Source organism: Crocuta crocuta, unplaced genomic scaffold (assembly GCF_008692635.1).
Source record: "Crocuta crocuta isolate KB4526 unplaced genomic scaffold, BGI_CrCroc_1.0 scaffold255, whole genome shotgun sequence".
Classification (NCBI taxonomy): Eukaryota; Metazoa; Chordata; class Mammalia; order Carnivora; family Hyaenidae; genus Crocuta; species Crocuta crocuta.
Genome location: NW_027530670.1, coordinates 877,852 through 900,047, shown reverse-complemented (window position 1 = coordinate 900,047; position 22,196 = coordinate 877,852). Strand labels below are relative to the sequence as shown.

Here is a 22,196-nt window from a genome sequence, read left to right as displayed (position 1 = left end):
AAATAAGTAAACATTAAAAAAAAATTAAAATGAGTACTTCTTAATATATAGCATTTAGCATATTGAGAATTGTTGGGCCACAGTTTTTGAGAAAAGTTGTCTTTTGTTTTTCAAAAAAATCCCATATAAACAACAAAATACACTTCACCCTTGAATAACACAAGTTTGAACTATACAGGTCCACTTATATGTGAATGTTTTCAATAAATACAGTATAGTACTGTAAAGGTATTTTCTCTTATTATCTTAATAATATTTTCTTTTCTGTAGCTTATTATGTTATAAGAATATAACGTACGAAATAACATGTTAATCAACGTGATGTTATCAGTAAGGCTTCTGCTCAACAATAGGCTGTTGGTAATTAAGTTATTTTGGGGGGTCAAGAGTTCTATTCTGATGTTTGCATAGGAGGTACAGGGTCAGTACNCCCCCCACATCTTCAAGTTCAAGTGTAATTCAACAGAGGGAAAAAAAATAGGTCTCTATTGAGACCATCTACCTAGGTATTAATTAAAGGAAGTAGAAATCACACCTGCATTTTTATGACAGGTCCATGAGAGATCACACACAGGAGACCGGCCTTATCAGTGTGAGCACCTAGGCTGTGGGAAAGCATTTGCAACAGGTAAAAACATGAATTTTCTTTGTTTCCTGGTCCTTCCTAGGGGGCAAGCAGAGACTGGCCTTGCCTTTGGTCTGAATTAGTGGATACACAGTGACCAGTTTTTCAGTCTCTCCCTTAACTTCCTCTTGTCCTGCTTGCTCAGTTTTGTCTCTCTGTTCTCACCTTTCTCCTCAGGCCTATTTCTACCTACCATGTTCAGTGTTTCACTCCACACTATGCTTTCTTTTAGCAGAAAAGTAAAAGCTGAGCATTAGAAGCTGACACAGAGTAACATTAGGTTAGACCTGAGGGAACCATGGGCAACTGGGACTTAGCAAGGGTTGGAGCCTGCCCAGGGACACATCCAGCAGGGTCAGGACTGGTACCAGGCCTTCTGACTTCTACTTTAGTCCTCATTTAATGTCTTTATTCCACTTCAAGCTTTTAGGGTGTGAGTTGTGAACATCTAGTAAGATTGGAGCACTTTAAAAAAACACATAGAATCTCTTCTAGACAGTATTGAATTTCCAGCATGACAGTCTTTAGCTGTCATTGTTAATAGTTGTTCTGTTGTGTTTGCCTAATATTATTTCCTTGGTGTTTACTATGTTTTTTAATAGTTTAATCTCAGTGGGTATGCTAAGAGGGGTCTCATATAATTCAATTTCTTTACATTTTTCTTAAAGGTTATGGATTAAAAAGTCATGTCAGAACTCATACAGGAGAAAAGCCATATCGGTGTTCGGAAGATAACTGTACTAAATCTTTCAAAACTTCAGGAGATCTACAGAAACATATAAGAACTCATACAGGTACTGGTGTAAACAAAGAGCCATACCTAGGCCAGGAATTTTTTTTTTAAGGCCAGGAATTAATCTTCAGGGAGGGAACTTGGGGAAGGAGTCTCTGGAAGTTTCAGAATTAGCTTCAAGGACTTCTCTTAAACTCCTGAAATTTTCTTTCAGGAAGAGGGCTCATAATCTTTTTAAGAATCTCAGAGGGGTCCATGTCCCAAAAAAAGGTGAACAGTGGTCATAGACCACCAGCCCATTCAATTTGCAGGTATTATCTGAGCAACAGGCTTATTTACCTAGGATTACACATCTGAGACCAGGACCTAAGGCACCCAATTCCTTCTCAGTTCAGCATTGTTTCTCCTGTATTAAGCTGTTATTAAAGAAAATGAACTCCTAATAGCCCCCACAGAAAGAAAGGCTTGTTACTTCCTTGTGATCGTATCTCGTCCCCTTTAAATTTCCTTCTCCTCCTTTTCCTAAAGGTACTTTGTTTTTATCTCCCTTTCCCTCCCTTTCTTGTACTTGATTATTTGTAGAATTGGAATATCAATTATAAAGGTAATTATTTGCTTTAGATGAGAGCTGGAAGGATTTCAGAAACTGCTGTTAAGAGATGCTGTTAAAAGCTTTTGACTAAGCTTATATATAGCTTAATAATTTAGTTTGAAATTTTACTACAGCTGTTGTAAACATAGCGTGATAACTTTGTCCCCAGATACTTCTAAGTATTCTGAAATAGTTTTAGCAAATTTCCATGGAGGATTTGTCCATTCATTAAAGTTTAACTTTTAGCTAATATATGATCCCAGATAGGCTGTGCTTTATACTGTTCAGGGGGCACCTGGGTGGCTCAGTCAGTTAAGAATGCAGCTCTTGGAAACTAATTTGACAATAAACTATTTGTTAAAAAAAAAAAAAATTAAATTAAAAAAAAAAAGAATCCAGCTCTTGATTTCAGCTCAAGTCATGATCTCACAGTTTGTGAGTTCGAACCCCACATCAGGCTCTGTACTGACAATGTGGAGCCTTCTTGGGATTCTCTCTCTCCCTTCCTCCCAATCTCTCTCTGTCTCTCCCTCTCTCTCCCTCTCTTTTTCTCAGAATAAATAACCTTAAAAAAGATATGTGACTGTGCAGTGTTTACAACCAAAGGTGTAGGTCTCTACTTCTGTTTCATTCATATACTCATTTTTATCCATTGTATCAGAAGCAAGTCTTTCCAAATTCCTGCAAATTCTATTTGGATTTACTATATAATGCCAACTTGTTATATAAAAATTATATAAAACCATAATCTAGTTCCATTAATATTGGTCAAAACATTGGAATTGTGATTCCTTTGATAGTACACATAAAGCAAACCACATCTTTGTGCCTCAGTTTTTAAATCATCAGTATTTCCATTAGTAAAAAATTGGATTGTGTAAGGGGGCTTTAGGGATGAGTTTTACAAACAAGTGATTTCAGTGCAAAATCAAAGCAAGGTGCTGTAGAGTCAGAGGAATAGTGTATATAGCACTGTGGGAATTGTTAGAACTCTTATTCCTTAGCATCCCAGCATGGCAGAGCTGGGAAAAGGTTAAGGTCATCTAGATCCAGACAAGAGAAGGGACTTACCCAAAGTACTTTCTTTAGTTTAACATACTGAAAAAAACTTTCTCGAAAGAAAACACCAGAGATTCCTGCTCCTTTTTAAATGATTTCATATTTGAGGGCAGAAATCTTTTGGAGTGGTGTTTTACCAGCAGGTAAACCCTAATTTTTCTTGACCAAAAGAAAAAAAACAAACTTTTATATATATGGGTAAATCTATTTATCTGTCTTTACACAAAGATTTTCATAAATATCACAAGAGTTGTTTGCTTAATTCAAGCTCATTCTTAAAAAAGGCATGTGGGAATCAAGAGCAGAGGCTGTTATTTCATGCTTGACAGTTTAAAGGTCCTTTGGGCTCTGAGGTTGTATAAAGCAGGTATGAAGAAAAGGAATAGAATTGGCAGAATAGACTCTTTCATAAGCTTAGTTTATGAGAATGTTAATAGTAATATATTCAGCAAGTATATGTGATATATATTATGTGCTAGACACTAGATTTTTAGAAAACAAATTTTTCTTTGAAGCATTACAGTATAAATAAAATAGGAAATAAACTATTAGGGGATTCTGGTGTTGTTATAACATAATTCTTATTCCTGACTCTGTTTTTCTTTTGTATTTCTTTATGATACTTCTTTCTCTGCTTTTCTCAGCTCTTTTTTTAATATGCCCATCTGGATGATTCCATCTTGGAAAGTTGTGCAGTCAGTGATAAGTTTTGAACAATACTCAGGTTTTCCTATATAAATTTAAGTTGAGAGTTGAAGATGCTATTCACAGGGGGAGGAAACCTGAAAGGGAAGTACAAGAAGACTCTATGAGTGTGATCCTAGGCAGAATTGAAGGATAAGACAGTTCAATTTTCTGTGTATTTTTGCACCATTTAATTTGTTCCTTTTTGTATTTTCAGGAGAAAGACCCTTTAAATGTCCCTTTGAAGGCTGTGGTCGGTCTTTTACAACATCAAATATCAGAAAAGTGCATATTAGGACACACACAGGAGAAAGACCTTATTACTGCACAGAACCAGGATGTGGGAGGGCATTTGCCAGTGCAACCAATTATAAAAATCACGTGAGGATACACACAGGTAACAGTTTCTGATTTCTTTGTCTTCTGTCTTTCTTCTATAAACCTTTTTCAAGTAATTCCTTCCTTCTCTCCTTCCTACCACTTGGCCTGATAATGAAGGATTAAGCAACTTAAAAAAGCTTCACATTAGTATGTATACATTCAGTCAGCAGTGACTGTCATCTGCCAGATGTCAGAGGTACAGAGACCGACCAATAAGGCGTAGTCCAGGGCAGTAGAATTGGGGAGAGATGGCAGACATTTAAGTGCTGCAGGGTGCAGTATCTCCCATGGCATGGACGAGATGTTGTGGGAGTAGAGAGGGGGAGCTTCCGTCTCTGTGGGAAGGGAGAAGTATTCAGGGAAGGTTTTCCCAGGGGAAACTGACTTGTAGACTGAGTCCATAATCATGCTCCCTACATTATTAAAGTGTTCTCTAAGAAAATGGAAAGGCCTGTGAAAACCTAAGAGTCCTGGAAAAGAAAACCATAATTAGAAGAAAAATTCTATTTTGCTACTATAATTTGTATTTCTTTTATATCTTTAAGAGATTTGATTTTCACATTATAGTACATGTTTGTGGTATAGAAGGAAAACAGAATTCCTGTCTTGATACGTACTGTATCATTGTGTTACACACAGACATAAAGCCTAAAGCCACTACCGACTTCATCAAATGTTAAATAACTAGATAATTGGTTTTTTTTTTAAGTTTATTTTCTTATTTTTGAGACAGAGGGAGCACGAGTGAGGGAGAAGAGAGAGAGAAAGACAGAATCCAAACAAGCTTCGTACTGTCAGCCACAGAGCCCAACACAGGGCCCAAACCCACAAACCATGAGGTCATGACCTGAGCTAAAATCAGAAGTCGGACACTTAACTGACTGAGCCACCCAGGCACCCCTAGTTAATTGGTATTTTATCTATATTATCTTCATATTATGTAGACATTCCTGGTGGATTAAAACACAGGTGCTTAAGAGCCTTTTTGTGATACTTGGGGAAATTGGCTGGGATTTTTAGATGAGCTGAGAAAACATTGTTTTTCCCATTTAAAGCAAATGGAATATAGACTTATTCCCTGAAAGTTTGGTGTTCAATATGTTTAATGGGCAAATTAGATTCCAATAAGAGGGATGCCTCACATTAGGTTGAGCTGATCTTTGGGACATTTAAGAAGAGCAGTGCTTTTATTTTTAACTAACTTTTTTTTAAACGTTTATTTATTTTTGAGAGAGAGAGAGCACATGGGCATACAAGAGCAGAGGAAGGGCAGAGAGGTTGGGCACAGAGTATCTGAAACAGGCTCCGTACTGACAGCAGAGGGCCCAGTGTGGAGCTCAGAACTCGTGAATTGTGAGATCATGACCTGAGCCGAAGTCTGATGCTTAAATGACTGGTGCCCTGAGAAGTGCTCTTAAATGTGGCTGCACATGGAGCACCTGGGTGGCTCAGTTGGTTAAGCGCCCGACTTCGGCTCAGGTCATGATCTCACAGTTCGTGGGTTCGAGCCCCGCGTTGGGCTCTGTGCTGACAGCTAGCTCAGAGCCTGGAGCCTGTTTCAGATTCTGTCTTCCTCTCTCTCTGATCCTCCCCCATTTATGCTGTCTCTCTCTCACAGAAATCCATAAAAAACATTAAAAAAAATTATTAAATGTAGCTGCATATTGGATTCACTTTTTAAAAATAGAATTATTCTCCATATTCTATCTCTACAATTCTGACATCATTTTACCGGGATGAGGCCCAGGCATCAGTATATATTTAAAAAAAAAAACCCAGGTCTTTCATACGTGTACATGATTGAGAATCGTTGAAGTAGAGAGATGCAGTAGGTAGGTAGAAATGTTGGTCTGACCCAAGAGGTAGAAAAGATTGACTAATGATCATCAGGTAGAGGATATAGTCAATGCCTGCATTATGCAGTAAATGAGGTGCAAAGATTGAACTATGTAAAATGCAATCCATTCTTGCAAGGTTGGTTAGATGACCCAGTTGAGGCTGTGCAGAGAACCAGTAGGGAGGTCCGAAGTGCATTCCAATCTATTTACATCTTGACTGTGGTTTGGTGCCACTTAGTGGTGGTTTCTGCTCCAGCCTAAATATCAATGGGACTGGTTTTTTGTTGGAATTAACTGTGCTTTCCCTGCCTGGGCTTACTCTCACCACATCTCTCCCACAATCATCTACCAAGGTAAGAACTTTACCTTGCCCTAGTATGAGAATATAGACTGGGCAGAGGACAGGAAGCAATTTCCAGTTACTCTATATTCAAGACTTATGTTACAGATTACATTAGTGTGAGATTTTCTATTTATGGATGGTTTTACTGTGTTTAGAACCATATGAGAAAAAAAGGCAGTTACCCAAGGAAGATAAAAATGAGAATAAAGTAAGACATGTACATGTATGTACACATGTATATGCACATTTTAGAAATTATATGAATATGTCCTTTTAGATTTACTGAAGTGTTCAGACTATGTCTAGTAAACTTTTTAGACCTTTTTTATTATCCTTATAAAACCCATAGGGAAAGCTGCATTTGTTATAGTAATCATTACATTTATTATTGTCATTTTTATTTTACTTTTTAATTTTTTTAATATTTTATTTTTATTTTTGAGAGACAGAGTGAGAGTGGGAAAGGGACAGAGAGATAGGGAGACACAGAATCTGAAGCAGGCTCCAGGCTCTGAGCTGTCAGCACAGAGCCAGACACAGGGTTTGAACTCATGAACTGCAAGATCATGACCTGAGCCAAAATCGGATGCTCAACTGACTGAGTCACCCAGGCGCCTCAGTTATTGTCATTTTTAATACAGTATTAATGATACTGGCTTGTCTAGTTATAGGTAACAATAAATTAGTTTTATCAAGGCTTAGAGTTAAACTGGACAACATCTCCATCGTTACTTTTCTCATCCCTTGAAATGAAGGAAAAAGTGGTATTCAGGCATGAGATAAGACTTAGAATGCAGACAGCCTTTTGAACCAAGACACAATCATAGTTAGAGAGTCTCTTCTTATGTTCTGCCTCATAGCAGTATAGAAAGATTTGACGGTTCATTGGGGCATGTGGGTGGCTCATTCGGTTAAGTGTCTGACTTTTGGTTTCCATTCAGGTCATGATCTCACGGTTCACAGATCCGATTCCTGTGTAGGGCTCCATGCTGCTGGTGCGGAGCCTGCTTGGGATTCCCTCTCTCTCTTTCTCTCTCTCTCTCTCTGCCCAACCCCCACTCAGACTCTCTTAAAATAAACAATAAAACAAAAAGAAGAGATTTGACAGACATCTATTTTCACTGTTAGAGGCTTCTTTTCCCCATGAGAAGAATGGATTGATTATGCCTTCATATATGTAAAAGTTGATTTTGAGTGTATGTGTGTATGTTCTTTACTTAGGTGAAAAGCCATATGTTTGTACAGTCCCTGGGTGTGACAAAAGGTTTACAGAATATTCCAGTTTGTACAAACATCATGTTGTTCATACTCATTCCAAACCATACAACTGTAACCACTGTGGGAAGACCTACAAGCAGATCTCCACACTGGCCATGCACAAACGGACGGCCCACAATGACACTGAGCCCATTGAGGAGGAGCAGGAAGCCTTCTTTGAGCCTCCCCCAGGTGAGTGTTCTTTCTAGTAAATCTCTCTCTCTGGGAATCGACGGCTGCCACACTTTATGATGCATTGCATTTTCTCAGATCATAAAGTTTCATTCAAATAATCACACAGATATATAATTTACAGGTGTGAGAAGTGATATCAAAGAAGGTACTGGGTGCCCTGGGATGTATAAGAAGGGAAGTTAATCTAGCCTGGGAGGTTCTTTTTCTTTTTCCCCCTGTTTAGTTTTCCTCTTATCAAAGAAACAGAAAGATGGGAATAAAATGGATTTAGGACACCCAGCTTGAATTGCTGTTTTTCTTCTGAGAAACGGCCAGGCTGTGGTACCAGACCTGGGTCACTGAACGTGGCTTCCGTTTGGCAAGGAAAGCTGTAATTATCATTAAAGAAGCCCCAGTATCCACCAACTTTAAGATCAAGTGTGTTTCAAGTGACAGTGGCCTGAGCTGCAGGAGCAGAGGAGCCTGGCACACCTGGAGGCCGAGCAGGGCAGGTGTTACCGACTTCCTCCCTGTTATCTAGAACAGTCTGTGCTTTGGTTTGAGCTGAAGTTGAGTGATGTGAATTATTTTGCTGCTTAATAAGGTGATCCCTAGGTATAATTGGATATGAATACAAATAGTTGCAATAAATCCCCTGCACAAGCAGTGTGAGCCTTCTGGTTTTTTAAAATTCGGTATCGGTTAGCTAGACACACTCCTCACATAGGTTAAAGTAACAGGTACCGTGAAAGATCTAGAGAGTGGATAGGGGTTAATTGGGTGGAGAGGCAGGGATTTCACAGGGCGGAGAAATAAGGAGCAGAGGCAAGATAACTTTCCAAATAGAGGGAATGGCACATCCAAAAAGCCCTGAGGTTGGGGAGAGCAAAGTAAATTGGAGAGACTAAAAGAAGCCTGGCCAGTGTGGTACTTCTGCCTGGAAAGGCGGTTGAAGTAAGGCTAGAGAGCAAGGTAGGGGTAGCTAGGCTCTTTGAGTTTCCTAAGGATGTTGATCTTAAGCATAAGAACGGCAAAGCACTCCCAAATAACTTTTAGTTGATTCATGTGCTGTTCAGTATTGTTGTAAGGAGACAAAAACATTCATTTGATAAGAATAAACTCTTGGGGGGAAAATATTTTAGAGGATCACATTCTGTGATTTCAGGTAAGTAACTTAGCATAGATGATAGACAAAGTAAGTGAAGTAGGTTTTCTTAAAGAAAAAAACCAACAAAACGAAATCGAGGCTATCCTACTGTTTCACTGAGTACCTTCTAAACAAAGTAGATTTGAAAATTAAAAGAAATCATATTTTCCCATTCTTATATTAAAGCATTTAGAGTAAGAGAACGAACAGACCATTCACTCCCTGCTGAAATGATTCCCTGTAGTTCTAATTTGTCTTTTCAAACATCTGTCACAGGATAGTGAGAAAATAACAATTCCTTCATTCCTGAATGCTCTAGTACTTTCTAGCCAAAGCACTGTACGTGGGTATGGTTAGATACCCCAACAACTGCTGAATCCTTGCAATTAGAAAGCAGGCTTTTAAAAATAATATAGTAATAAAAATAATAATAGGCTTGAAAAGCTTAGGTTTTGAAATTCTTCCTTTCTAAAGCTTCATTAGTCTCTTCCTTAAGTGTTGATTTTTCAGATTGTCTGAATTTCTTGTATTCTAGAAAATATTTTGCCCATTCTAGAAGAGAGATTTTATTTAAAAAAATAATAAATAAAGACTATTTTTTCAAGAATAGGGGTGGATTTGTATTCCTTTTCTCTCATACAATTCTTTGGGTTTTGTAGCCCATTGGAATATTGGTATATAAATAGCTGTGAAACAGAACAAAAAGACATGAAGTAATGACTGCCGTGGAGATTTTACCGTGATGACCGTAGCCATAGGAGTGCATGCATCAGCCACTAACTTTAAGAAGTACTATTAAATTAGCATAAGTCCCTCTTTGAAGGAAGAAAAAACATATTTACCCTGCTCTGGCTTCCTGGGAGGTGGAAAGTGATGGAAGAATAGATCAGCAGACTTCCTGGTTGCCAAGTATAGCACTAATGAACTGTGGAAATTGCTGTCTACTTGCTGGTTCTTTATGACCTAAGGAAGTGGATAGGTGCTCCTCTTCTGTCCCTTATTAAATGATTAACCTCACCCCAGATAATATGCCATTACATTATCTTTACACAATGTGGTCATTGTGTACTGATGACTTGTGGTTAGTCACTTGTGTTAAAGAGTAAGTAATTTATTATTAGTAGGTTCTGTTTATACACCGTTCTGGTTTCGTGGTTAATGTTTATGAAGATTGTGTTATCATTTTTAAAAGCTTCTTAAGTGACTGCAAGAACTTAGTATACATGCCATGTTGAAAGGGTTATTTGCCAGGCAGCCTTCCTGTACAGTACCTCCTCTGCCCCCCAGCACACATGCACAGTATCACATAATTATTCCAATTAAGAATAAGAGAGGTCTCCCAAAATTAGAACATTTAAATTTGATGTGGAAAGGCAAATTTGATGTGATTTGATTTGGTCTGCTTTGATTTGGTTTGGCTGTACAAAAATAAAAGTAGAGGAATTGAAAGGAGGGAGGTGTTGGAAGCCATTTTACATGATTTGGACTATAACATGTGTACACTTTAATTTGTATAAGTGTCTCTGTCATATTTACAGTATTCTCTGTTTTTGAAATGCAAATCAAAACTATAATGTGATACCACCTCACACCTGTCAGAATGGCTAAATCAACAACACAAGAAACAACAGGTGTTGGTGAGGATATGGAGAAAAAAGAATCCTTATGCACTGTTGGTGGGACTCCAAACTGGTGCAGCTACTCTGAAAACAATATGGAGGTTCCTCAGAAAGTTAAAAATAGAACTATTTTTAATCCAGCAATGACACTACTGGGTATATATCTAAAGAGTACAAAAACACTAATTCAGAGGGATATATGCACTCCTATGTTTATAGTAGCACACTGAAATATTATTCAGCCATAAAAAGGAATGAAATCTTGCCACGTGCAATGATGGATGGAGCTAGAGAGTACTATGCTAAGTGAAATAAGTCAGAGACAGACAGATACTATATGATTTTACTCATATATGGAATTTAAGAAATAAACGAGCAAAGAGAAAGAGACAAACCAAGAAACAGGTCTTAACTCTGGAGAGCAAATTGATGGTTACCAGAGGACAGGTGGATGGGGGGATAGATTACATAGGTAACAGAGATTAAGGGGTGTATTTGTCATGATGAGGACCAGATGATGTATGGAATTGTTCAGTCACTGTATTGTACACCAGCAACAAATACAACACTGTATGTTAACTAACTGGAATTAAAGTAAAAACTTGGGAAAAAATAAATAATCAAAGTGATAAAAGAAGGAAAGGAAATATCCTGTTTTGTAAACAGCTTGGTTTGGTTGGTCATATAAATGATTCATTTGTTTTAAATAGGTCAAAGTGAAGATGTTCTTAAAGGGTCCCAGATCACATATGTTACAGGCGTAGAAGGGGATGATGTTGTATCTACACAAGTAGCCACAGTAACCCAGTCTGGGTTGAGTCAACAAGTTACACTCATATCCCAGGATGGAACTCAGCATGTAAGTATCTGCCAAAAGCCAAACAAGTTAAATATTGTTTCTGTGAACATGGGAGTGAAAGGCAGGTTGGGTTTTAATTGAGGAAAGCCTTGAATATCAGCTTATAAGCAGTGCTAGATCTCCTGAAGGTTTTCCAGTAGTCTGCTGAAAGAGGCTACATATACGGACATTAGGAGAGAGAGAGGATGTTTGTGAGTCCAGCATTCTCATGGTGGTACTGGCATAGTTCAAAAGTGAGGTGGTAAAGGTCAGAACCACAGTGAAATTGATGGCTTGAAAAGTAAAGGATCCATGTGAAAATATAATTCAGAGAAAGGATAGTATTTAGTAGTTGATTAGATCCACGAGGTGAGATTGAGAAACCAGCAGAGCCTTAGCTGAGGGGAATGATCATTAAAAGATCCTGGAAGTCACTGATGGGCAAAACTTGTAAAATTTCCAAAGTGTGTCTCCCTCTGTACCTGAGTCATAGAAGTTCACTCAACTTATCTCCCAGAATTAATAGAAAGGTATTTTGATTTCCCCAGGAAAAGCAGTGTAATGGTTATTCTCTGAACCTTTCTAGATGCCACTAGCCTAAAATAATCCAGACTTGATTTTATTTTTAGGCTCAAACTAAGGTGGTCTTAGTACCTGATAGAAATAGGCATAGAACAAATAGGGGTTCTTTATCTCTTCCATGAAGAACCCTCTCCTTACCTGTCTCTCTCAGAGCTTACCTCCCGTGATAATCTGCCCTTTGTGTTGATAACTGTTACCATGCTAATGCTAACTAGGAAGCAGAACATATATAGGATTGGAAAATTAAAAGTTCTTGCACCATCCCATTCATTCCCTTCCCCCTCACTTTTGACGGCACTGATTCCTCACCCTCACAGTATTCTTTGTCCACTGATTTGCCGTGCAAGATTAAACATATTTACTAACCCAGTTTTAATTTAGCATCAGACCTAAGACTTTTTCTTGAATTAGATCATCACAGCAGAGGCCCTCTGGAAGTCATGTGATGTAACTTCCCTCCTTACAAAGAGAATGCCCCTCTCCAGGAGCCCCCAAACAGATAAGGCAGTTGTGTAAGAGGCAGCCTGTTCTATTGTTGGATAATTCTCATGTTTATCAGAACTTCCTGCTGTGTCAGCCACTCCTGGCTCCTCTCTGACCACATGAAGTGAGCCTCGTCCCCCTTCATGTGTTCCAAAGCAGCTTTTTTCCTTATCCCGATGTATTTTCTCCAGATGTAACCTTCCCATTTCCGAGGATTAGATTTTTCTTCCATTCCTTTAGTCAGTTAAATAGCAAACATTTATGGAATGTCTACCCAATCAATGCCAGATACTTTGCTAGGCTTAATGTGGGGAATCCAGAAAGGTGTATCATAGTCAAGGAGGAGAGAGATATTCCTAAATGAACAATAAATAACCTCTTAGGATGGGTATGTAATTGAGGAATATGTAAAGTGCAGTGGCAGCCAGGAGAAAGGAGTAAATGATTATTCCTGAAGGAATCTTGGAGACCTTTTAGTGAATGGCCATTTAGTTGGATAGTGAAGAATTTTCATGAGTTTGGCAGGCAGAGTGACGCGAAGGGAAAAGTCAGGGAAATAGAAGAGAATATGACACTCTGGCACTGCAAATAGTTGTAGCTAGAGTGCCAGATGCTGATGGATCAGCAGTAGTGGAAGATGAGTTTAAAGATGCTGTTAAAGGCCAAATTGCAAAAGGTCACCAATGCCATGTAAAAAGTCTGAACTCTAGTGATGGGGAGCCCTGGGGATATGAGCAGGGAGCATAATGAAATTATGAAATTTGTTCTTACCAAAAGGTGTCAAGGTAGAAGATGGTTTAAGAAAGGATTAGATTGGATACCTAGAAAGAAGTTGTGTCATTGTGGAAAGTCAGACAAGGAAAAAGTAAGGGTGTAAATAGATGTAGAGATGGAGAGGAGGAAATGCATTTAAGAAATAGCTTTGTGGTGCCTGGGTGACTCAATCAGTTAAGCATCCAACTCTTTTTTTTTTTTTTTTAAGTTTATTTATCGATTTTGAGAGAGCATGAGCAGGGGAAGAGCGGAGAGAAAGGGAGACAATCCCAAGCAGGCTCTGTGCAGTCAGTGCACAGAGCCCCATGCAGGCTCATGTGACCATGAGATCACAACCTGAGCCAAAATCAAGAATCGGATGCTTAACCAACTGAGCCACCTAGGTCCCCCAAGCATCCAACTCTTGATCAGCTCAGGTATTGATCTCGGGGTCATGAGTTCAAGCCCTGTGTTAGGCTCTGCACCAGGCGTGAAGCCTACTTTAAATAAATAGTCAGTTTTCGGGCACCTGACTGGCTCAGTCGGTGGGCATGCAACTTTTGATCTCAGGGTTATTAGCTGGAACCTCACGTTGGACGTAAAGATGACTTAAAAATAAAATCTTTAAAAAAGAAAAGAAATAGTTTTTCTGATGATCTATTTCTAAAGAGATTATTCTATTACAGAATTCTTATTTGCTCCACAGTGTAGACTTATACAAGGATTAGGCCTAGCCCTTAATAAAGATTGCCAAATAGAGCAAGAAACAGACTGATATATAAAATGCATTGTGTTACAGGTCAATATATCTCAAGCTGACATGCAAGCCATTGGCAATACCATCACGATGGTAACGCAGGATGGCACACCCATCACGGTCCCAGCGCACGACGCAGTCATCTCCTCAGCAGGAACACACTCTGTTGCTATGGTTACTGCCGAGGGCACAGAAGGGCAGCAGGTGATTGCTATTTTCTTTTATGTTAATCAATACATATATCAATATTGAAATTATTTCATAGATATACAGTGTGATATGGTGGTTAATCTCATAAATTTTGGATTGAATTCCAGTTTTACAGATTATTGGCCACAAGACCCTCTGAGTCTCAGGTTCCTCCTCTGTAAAACAGGAGTGATTGTAGCATCTACACCATAAGGTTAATGTAAGGATTGAATGAGATAATATGTGAATAGTACTTCATATAAAGCCTAGGTATATATTAAGTGTTCATTAATTGTAGCTCTTCCTATCATCATTTTCATCAGATACTTAGGAAAAATTCAGTTGCAAAATTTATGTTATTTAATATTTTGAATATATAATATAGTCACATAGTTCAAAAATCAAAAAGTTCATACAGGTATGCAGGGAAAAGTCTCCCTCCTACCTCTGCCTCCATCAACCTAGTTCTTGCCCCCATAGAGATTAGGGGTTTTTTTTGTTTTTTTTTATTTTTTTATTTTTTTTATTTTTAGGAGAGAGAGAGAGCGTGAGCAGGGGAGGGTCAGAGAGAGAGGGAGTCACAGACTGAAACAGGCTCCAGGCTCTGAGCTGGCAGTCAGCACAGAGCCCGATGCGAGGCTCGAACCCACAAACCGCGAGATCATGACCTAAGCGAAAGTCGGACGCTTAACCCACTAAGCCACCCAGGCGCCCCGAGATTAGTTTTTTATGTAGTCTTCCAGCAATTCATTAGGCATATACAAATAGCCCTCTCCCCCCCTTCTGTTTTTCTTATGGTAGTAAACTATACTATTCTTCACCATGGTTGTTTTTTTTTTTTTTTATGTTTATTTTTGAGAGAGAGGGACAGAGCATGAGCTGGGGAGAGACAGAGAGAGAGGGAGACACAGAATCTGAAGCAGGCTCCAGGCTCCAAGCTGGCAGCACAGAGCCTGATGCAGGTCTCAAACTCATGGACCACAAGATCATGACCTGAGCCGAAGTCAGACACTTGACTGACTGAGCCACCCAGGCGCCCTGGATGTTGTTGTTTTTTTTTTGTTTTTGTTTTTAATTTAATCTTATATCTAGAAAATATTTCTATTTCTTTATATAGAGAACTTACTTATTCTTTTTAAAGCTATCTCGTATTTCACTCTCTGAACACTGTAATTGAAGTCTTGTGCTGTTTCAAACAACATGTAACTTTGTGCTCGTGTGATTTTGCATATGGGTGAGTATGTCTGCCAGGTAAATCCTAGAGTGGAGTTGCTGGGTGAACACATGTGCGTTTGTAATTGTGCTAAGTAGTGCCAAGCTTCCCTTCTAGGGTTGTCCAGTCCACAGTACCAACAGCAGCATTCGAGAGTGCCTCTTCCCTTTGCATATTCAACACAGGGGTATCAAACTTTTGGATTTTTGCCAATCTCATGTATCTCCTTATAGTTTTAATTTTTCATTTCCCTTAAAATACATGATATTAATACATTTTACAACTCTTCTTGTACTTTGCTGACAGCAATGTTTAGATTCACTGCAGCTACCTTACCATGTTCAGTGAAAGAGTCTGTCAAAATTGGTAGCTCTCATTCCTCACAAATTCATTTATAAATTCAATACCATCACAATCAAAATCTGTTTTGAAGATATTAAATAATCTCACTTTAAAATATACATGAAAATGGAAAGGACCTATGATAAACAAAACAAGCTTGAAAAAAGAAAAAGGTTGAAAGTCTTCTACACCTTGAAATACTAAACTCAGAATCATAAAGCTTCTAGAAGAGAAGTGAATGTTTTTGCAAACTTAGGCTAAAGAATTCTTAAAAATGCACTACCAATTAAAGAAAAACATAAATTGAACTTCATCAAAATTAACTCTGCTCACCAAAAGACACCATTAATAAATAGATAAGCCCCAAACTGGGAAAAATATATCACACTTTATATATCTAACAGTGGAATTGAGAATAGATAAACACTTCTACAAATCAACAATAAGAAGATGAATAATAATAGCCATAAGAAATGAGCAAAATTAATTAAAAATTTTTTTTTAGAGAGAGAGGGTGCAAGTGAGCAAGGGGAGAGAGAGAATTCCAGGAGGGCAGAGGGGAGAGAGCGTGCGCACGAGTAAAGTAGGGCTCACACGAAGCAGGGCTCACCCAAAGCGGGGCATGGGCTCACAAGCTCTGAGATCATGACATAAGCTAAAGTCAGATGCTTAACGACTGAGCCACCCAGGCACCCTAAATAAAAAAGTTTTAAATGAAGCAGATCATTTGACCACTCACTTGAACAGACTTCTCACAAAAGAATATTCAAGAATGGCCAGTAACACAAAAAAGTGCTCAAAATGACTAAAACAAAAAAGATTTGACTACATTTGGTAAAGATGCGAAGCAGCTAGAATATTTGTATGCGCTAGTGGGAGTATCAAATGACATAACCACTTTGGAGAACTGTTTCTTATACCCTATGAACCAGCAATTCCACTAGAATACATATTGTATGATTTCACTTATATGAAATCCAAGAACAGACCAAACAAATCCATGGTGATAGAAATCAGAAAATGCTGCTTCACTGGGGGGAAGAAATTAATGGAATGGAATATGAAGGAACTGTTCTCTATTTGTTTTAGGTGGTGGTTCCACAGATATATCTAACTGTCAAAACTCAACAAAATGCCTAAAGACTCATGCATTTTTATTGTTTGCTAATCATACCCAATGCAAAAACAGAAACAAAAGCAAACCCAGCCACTAGCTTTCAGGCTGTCTTACGGAATGGTCCCATCATTTCCATGGCTCTAGGATTCCTGGATTGGGTGGATGACACAGCCTGGGTAAATATGCCTTGTACCAGTTATAGTTGCAGGTCTGCAAAGATAGTGACCCTAAAGCAAACATTCTTTTTGTAGCTTATCAGTAGCCTGGGGACTAGGAAAATTTTCAGGAGAGGCGGTTTTGAGGGCTGGAATGAAGCCAGGCAGCTTTCAGCAAGCAGGGACATCCCAACAGGTGCGGGTTTTCCTTGAGGACCAGCTGCTGCCACATTTTCTTCTGCTGCAACTGTAGGCCATTGGGCAACTGTTGACTGTCCACTTTGGGTGTCCAGACACCACCTTTGAATTATCTATAACCCTTAAATTACCTGTTTCTTTACATGCACAGGAAGAAGGCATTTGTTCCTTCCCTGCTTTTGTTTATTTGTTTGTTAAATTAAGGTAATTGGGATTTCTTAGACTCAGTTTTCCAGGTGCCTCTGAAAGCCTACTTAACAGGTATAGACAGTACTTCCATCTATTTTTGTTAATTTCAAATTACAAAAGTAACGTATTCTATTCTAGAATAGAGAATCTAGAAAAAAACCCTGAAATATATAGCCCATTAAATTTCAACAATTAAAATTTGACCATTTAGTGGGAAAGGATGGTACCAGTAAAAAAATATCCACATGAAAAAGAATGAAGTTGGGCATTTACCTCATATATAAAAATTAACTCAAAATGGATAAAGGCCTAAATTTAAGAGCTAAAACTATATAATGCTTGCTTAGAAGAAAACAGATGAAAATCTTCATGACCCTGGATTAGGAAATCTTTATTATGTATGACACCAACAGCAGAAGCAATGCAAGAAATAGATAAATTAAACTTGTTCAAAATTAAAAACGTTGTGCATCAAAGGCCACTACCAGGAGAGTAAAAAGACAGTCTACATAATGAAAGAAAATATTTGGAAATTATATATCTGATAAGGATTAATATTTGAATAAAGACTTCCTATAATTCAACAACAACAAAAAACAAGCAATCCAATTTAAATATAAGCAAAGGACTTGAATAGACATTTCTCCAAGGAGTTTTACAGATGCCCAATTAGCATATGAAAAGATGCTCACCATTATTGGTTATTAGGGAAACACAAATCAAAACCATAGTGAGATACCACTTTGCCCCTATTAGTTTAGGCTATCATCCAAAAAACAGTACCAGGTGTTGATGAAGATGCAGAGAAACTAGAAGTCTTGTGCATTGCTCATAGGAATGCAAAATGGTGCCAATACTGTGGAAAACAGAAAACTGTATAGCAGTTCCTCAAAGAGTTGAACAAGTGGGGCATCTGGCTAGCTCAGTTAGTATAGCATGGAAATCTTGGGGTCATGAGTCCAAGCCCCACATTGGGTTTAGAGCCTACCTAAAAAATAGAGTTGACATAGAACTACATATGATCCATTAATGTCACTTGCAGATATATTTCCAGAAGAATTAAAAATAGAGACACAAACTAAAAATCAGCTATAATCTTTTGATGTTAAAATAACTAGTCTCAACATTTAGGACTCCCTACTGTGTGTGTGTGTGTGTGTGTGTGTGTGTGTGTGTGTGTGTGTGTGTGTACAGAGTTAGGATTATAATTTTGTATGCCTATCATCCATCTAAACACTATATTTTGAGCACTTTTGCATACCGATTAAAGTGCTTGTAGAAGGATTCTTATCATTTGTAAAATAATCCATCAAATGGAACTCATTAACTCATTCCATACACATAAATTGTTGTACAAGCCTTTGATTATCTTCATAGAAACAAATTCTAGACATGGAACTACTAGATGAATGATACAAAGTATTTTAAGCTGTTTGCTACATATTGCCAAATTGTCTTCCAAAAAGTTTTAACAATTGTGCCATGGATCTAAGAGCTTTCTTGGTTCACTGTACTCTTCTTGCTAGCATTGAAGATTTTTTAAATATTTGCAAAATTCACAAGCAGAAGTTGAATTGTGTTTTTATTATTTGATCATTAACGAGGTTGAACATGTTTTTCAAATCAGCTCACAATCTGTTTTTTTCTTAATTGAGATAAAATTTACATACAGTGAAATGTACAGATCTTAAATTTACAATTCAGTGAGTTGTTAAACATACCCATATACCAGTATCCCAAACATTTCCATCACCCCAGAAAGTTCCCTTGTGATCCCTTCCAGTCAGACCCTAGTCTTTTCAGTTTTCCTAGTTAAATGGAAATCTAATTTTAAGTCCCAACAGGTAGCGCCTGGGTGGCTGAGTTGGTTAAGCATCTGACTTCTGATTTCAGCTCAGGTCATGATCCCAGGGTTGTGAGATCCAGCTCCACATTAGGCCCTGTGCTGAGCATGGAGCCTGTTTAAGATTCTCTTTCTCCCCTGCTCATTCTCTCTCTATATAAAATTTTTAAAACTTTTTTTAATTAAAAATTTAAATGCATCAGGTAAACAAGAGAAAATAGTATGTATTATGTTCCGCTTATCCCAATTCAGGAATAAATAGACATTTGAGATATGAGTTACTCTACACGTGTAACGTACCAAGTAGCCACTTAAGGTAGGAGATCCTAAGCGTGGTGACATCTGTCCTGGTTAATGGAGCCTGGTGTAGCAGACCCATCTGCCAAGTGTCCTCTACCCTGTTATGTCATTGGTTCATATAAGCTTAGAAAAATCCCTTCTTTTTGAGCCTCAACTTCTTCAAACAAAAAGAGTCTAAGACAATACAGAAGTTCTCTTCCAGCTTTAGGCTCTGAAAAGTCTATGGTCAGAAGGGGGTTTTTCCTTTCAAATTCAAAGACGGTCCCTTGCATTAAATGGAATTTAATGTACTTAATCATAGCTTTATTTTGTGTATTTTTTGTTTAAGGTCGCAATTGTGGCTCAGGACTTGGCAGCATTCCATACTGCCTCATCAGAAATGGGGCACCAACAGCACAGCCATCATTTAGTAACCACAGAAACCAGACCTCTGACGTTAGTGGCAACATCCAATGGCACCCAGATTGCAGTCCAGGTGAGTTCTATGGCAGCTGTCCTCAGTCAATAGCAGGACTACTTCCTAGGTCTCAACTTGGCACACTGCCTTATTTAGAACCTTTATGGGAGGCAGGGCACAGACTCATCTGTGTGACTTAGCCATTTGAAGGAAATTGCTATGTTTGAGGTGGACTCAGAGACTGGCACTTTGTTCGCTGTTATCTTTGCATATTTTAGGGGGAATTATAGTAAGAAAAATAAAGCTTCTGGGATATATCCCAGTGTGTACCCAGCCAGCTATCTTTATTTTCAAAATAAGTCTAATTAGGCAGGATTCTGTAAAGCACCCGGAAATGAAGCTAGTGTAAACATAGACCCAAATTAGTCCTCTGAGAATCATTGTACAGCCCTATTTTACGTTGGGGGAACATCAGAAGACAGAAGAAACTATTCTTGGGAGGTCACTGGATTCAGACAGTCTAGAATGCAGATTACTTTTCCTTGGGAAGAATTGTGTTTCATGTATTTACTTGGAAAAGAGTTAGAACACACTCAGGAAAATGCCAACCATTGGCTTTGATTTAGTTTACGGTATAGAAGTTAAAGACTCAGGAAGCTCTCTACTCCATTGGAAAAGATGAGCATCTTTGTCCATTGCATGAGTGAAGGTTTATCAAAATCCTAAAGAAAGAGGTGTCTGGGTAGTTCAGTCTGTTAAGCATCAGACTGTTGATTTTGGCTCAGGTCATGGTCTCACAGTTCATGAATTCAAAGCCCTCCATTAGGTTCTCCACTGATGGTGCAGAGCCTGGTTGGGATTCTCTCTCTCCCCTCTTCTCTGCCTCTCCCCTGTGTGCACACCCTCTCTCCCTCTCTCTCTCTCTTTCTCTAAATATATATACGTGTGTGTGTATAAAAGCTTAAAAGAAAATCCTAAAGAAAGATGGAGCACCTGGCTGATTTAGTAGGGAAAGCTTGCAATTCTCAATCTCAGGGTCATGAGTTCAAGCCCCAGGTTGGGCATGGAACCTACTTAAACAAAACAAAACTGTAAAATCCTAAAGTAAGAAGCTACATTATTCTCCTACAAGAATTTTTTTTGTGCTCTTAACAATTAGTTCAGCAATAGTATCTTAACAAGTCCAGGTGTCAGAATTATAGAAATTTTACCTCAGGCATACACTATTTCTTTGGTATTATCTTGACTGTGGCTTTGTGTTTGTTCCTGTTGCAGCTTGGAGAACAGCCATCTCTGGAAGAAGCCATCAGAATAGCATCTAGGATCCAACAAGGAGAAACACCAGGGTTGGATGATTAATCCTTAGAACAGTGGAGCCTTGCAGCAGGAGGAGCCTTTCATCTTCAGGCAGCAGACATCCAAGAACCCGGGCCCAGGAAAATTAGAATTTTTCCATTCCTGAAATACTGTACACGTTTTTATGCAAGAGTGGAGAACATTTTATTCTTGACACTTTTGTGAATATAACCCTTGGAATAGATTCCCAAACTGATTCATTGTGTACAAGGATGTATGAAATTAGGGCAATACAGTAAATTTTCATGTTACTCTTTTATCAGTTCACAAACTCCTAGAGCCTACGTGCAAGATCAGCAAGGTCTTATGGAGTCTTATGATGGAGTTTTAACTTACTGTGAAAAACAAAATAAAATAAAGGCTGTATCTAACATGTCAAAGGTTCTATATTTCAAACAATCAATTCCAGAAGCCATCACGGATAATAAAGGATGTAAAGCCTTCGAATATTTCCCCAAGTTAATACGTTGTCTGCAGTTTTTGTTCTACTGTATACTTGTCTGTTTTTATTTGTACCTCACGGTTTGAAAACTATTCATTATAGTTTTCCATCCCTGTTACAATACCAACTCTTTCAAGCTGAAATGCTAATTATATTGAATTGGATCCATTACATTGGATTATGTATAAAATGACAACGTTTGGTTATTTAAAATTAAAAAGTTAAATCCAGTGCTTTGGTTTTGTTAAAGACTTTACTTAGTGTTCAGTTTTGGGGTTTTGTTTTTTTTTGTTTTTTTTTTTGGTTACTGTTTTTTAAAAATAATGAGCTATCAAAATTTGACCACATGCTGGAGCCCAGGATAATAGTGCTGTAATTGGACATGGCTTTCCTCTGAAAATTAGGTTAGTGGGTCCATGTAAATTATTTATTTTTGCTTATGTACTTTTGTTTTAAAGCTTATTTACCCTAAAGTTTATTATTAATTTTGAATACAGCAATTTTTAAAATGGTTACCTTTATATTTGTTTTATTAAAGTGGTATGGGGGTGGGGGAGAGTGTGGTAGAAAAGATCACAAATGCCATCAGT

General features: G+C 38.1%; 1 protein-coding gene across 4 annotated transcripts in view; it reads left to right on the top strand.

The window, feature by feature from the left end:
* ZNF143 (zinc finger protein 143) overlaps positions 1 to 21,627 on the top strand; it is a 51,110-nt gene extending 29,483 nt beyond the window's left edge. For 3 of the 4 annotated variants that reach the window (XM_077769134.1, XM_077769135.1, XM_077769133.1), the window contains 8 exons: positions 553 to 628; positions 1,294 to 1,419; positions 3,911 to 4,090; positions 7,477 to 7,704; positions 11,163 to 11,311; positions 13,908 to 14,069; positions 19,740 to 19,886; positions 21,084 to 21,627. In XM_077769134.1, the coding sequence (XP_077625260.1) occupies positions 553 to 628; positions 1,294 to 1,419; positions 3,911 to 4,090; positions 7,477 to 7,704; positions 11,163 to 11,311; positions 13,908 to 14,069; positions 19,740 to 19,886; positions 21,084 to 21,167 (1,152 nt within the window). In that variant the 3' untranslated portion in view covers positions 21,168 to 21,627. The remainder of the gene's footprint in view (positions 1 to 552; positions 629 to 1,293; positions 1,420 to 3,910; positions 4,091 to 7,476; positions 7,705 to 11,162; positions 11,312 to 13,907; positions 14,070 to 19,739; positions 19,887 to 21,083) is intronic. The other variant, XM_077769136.1, reaches the window with a different exon arrangement.
* The last annotated feature ends 569 nt before the right edge of the window (positions 21,628 to 22,196 follow it).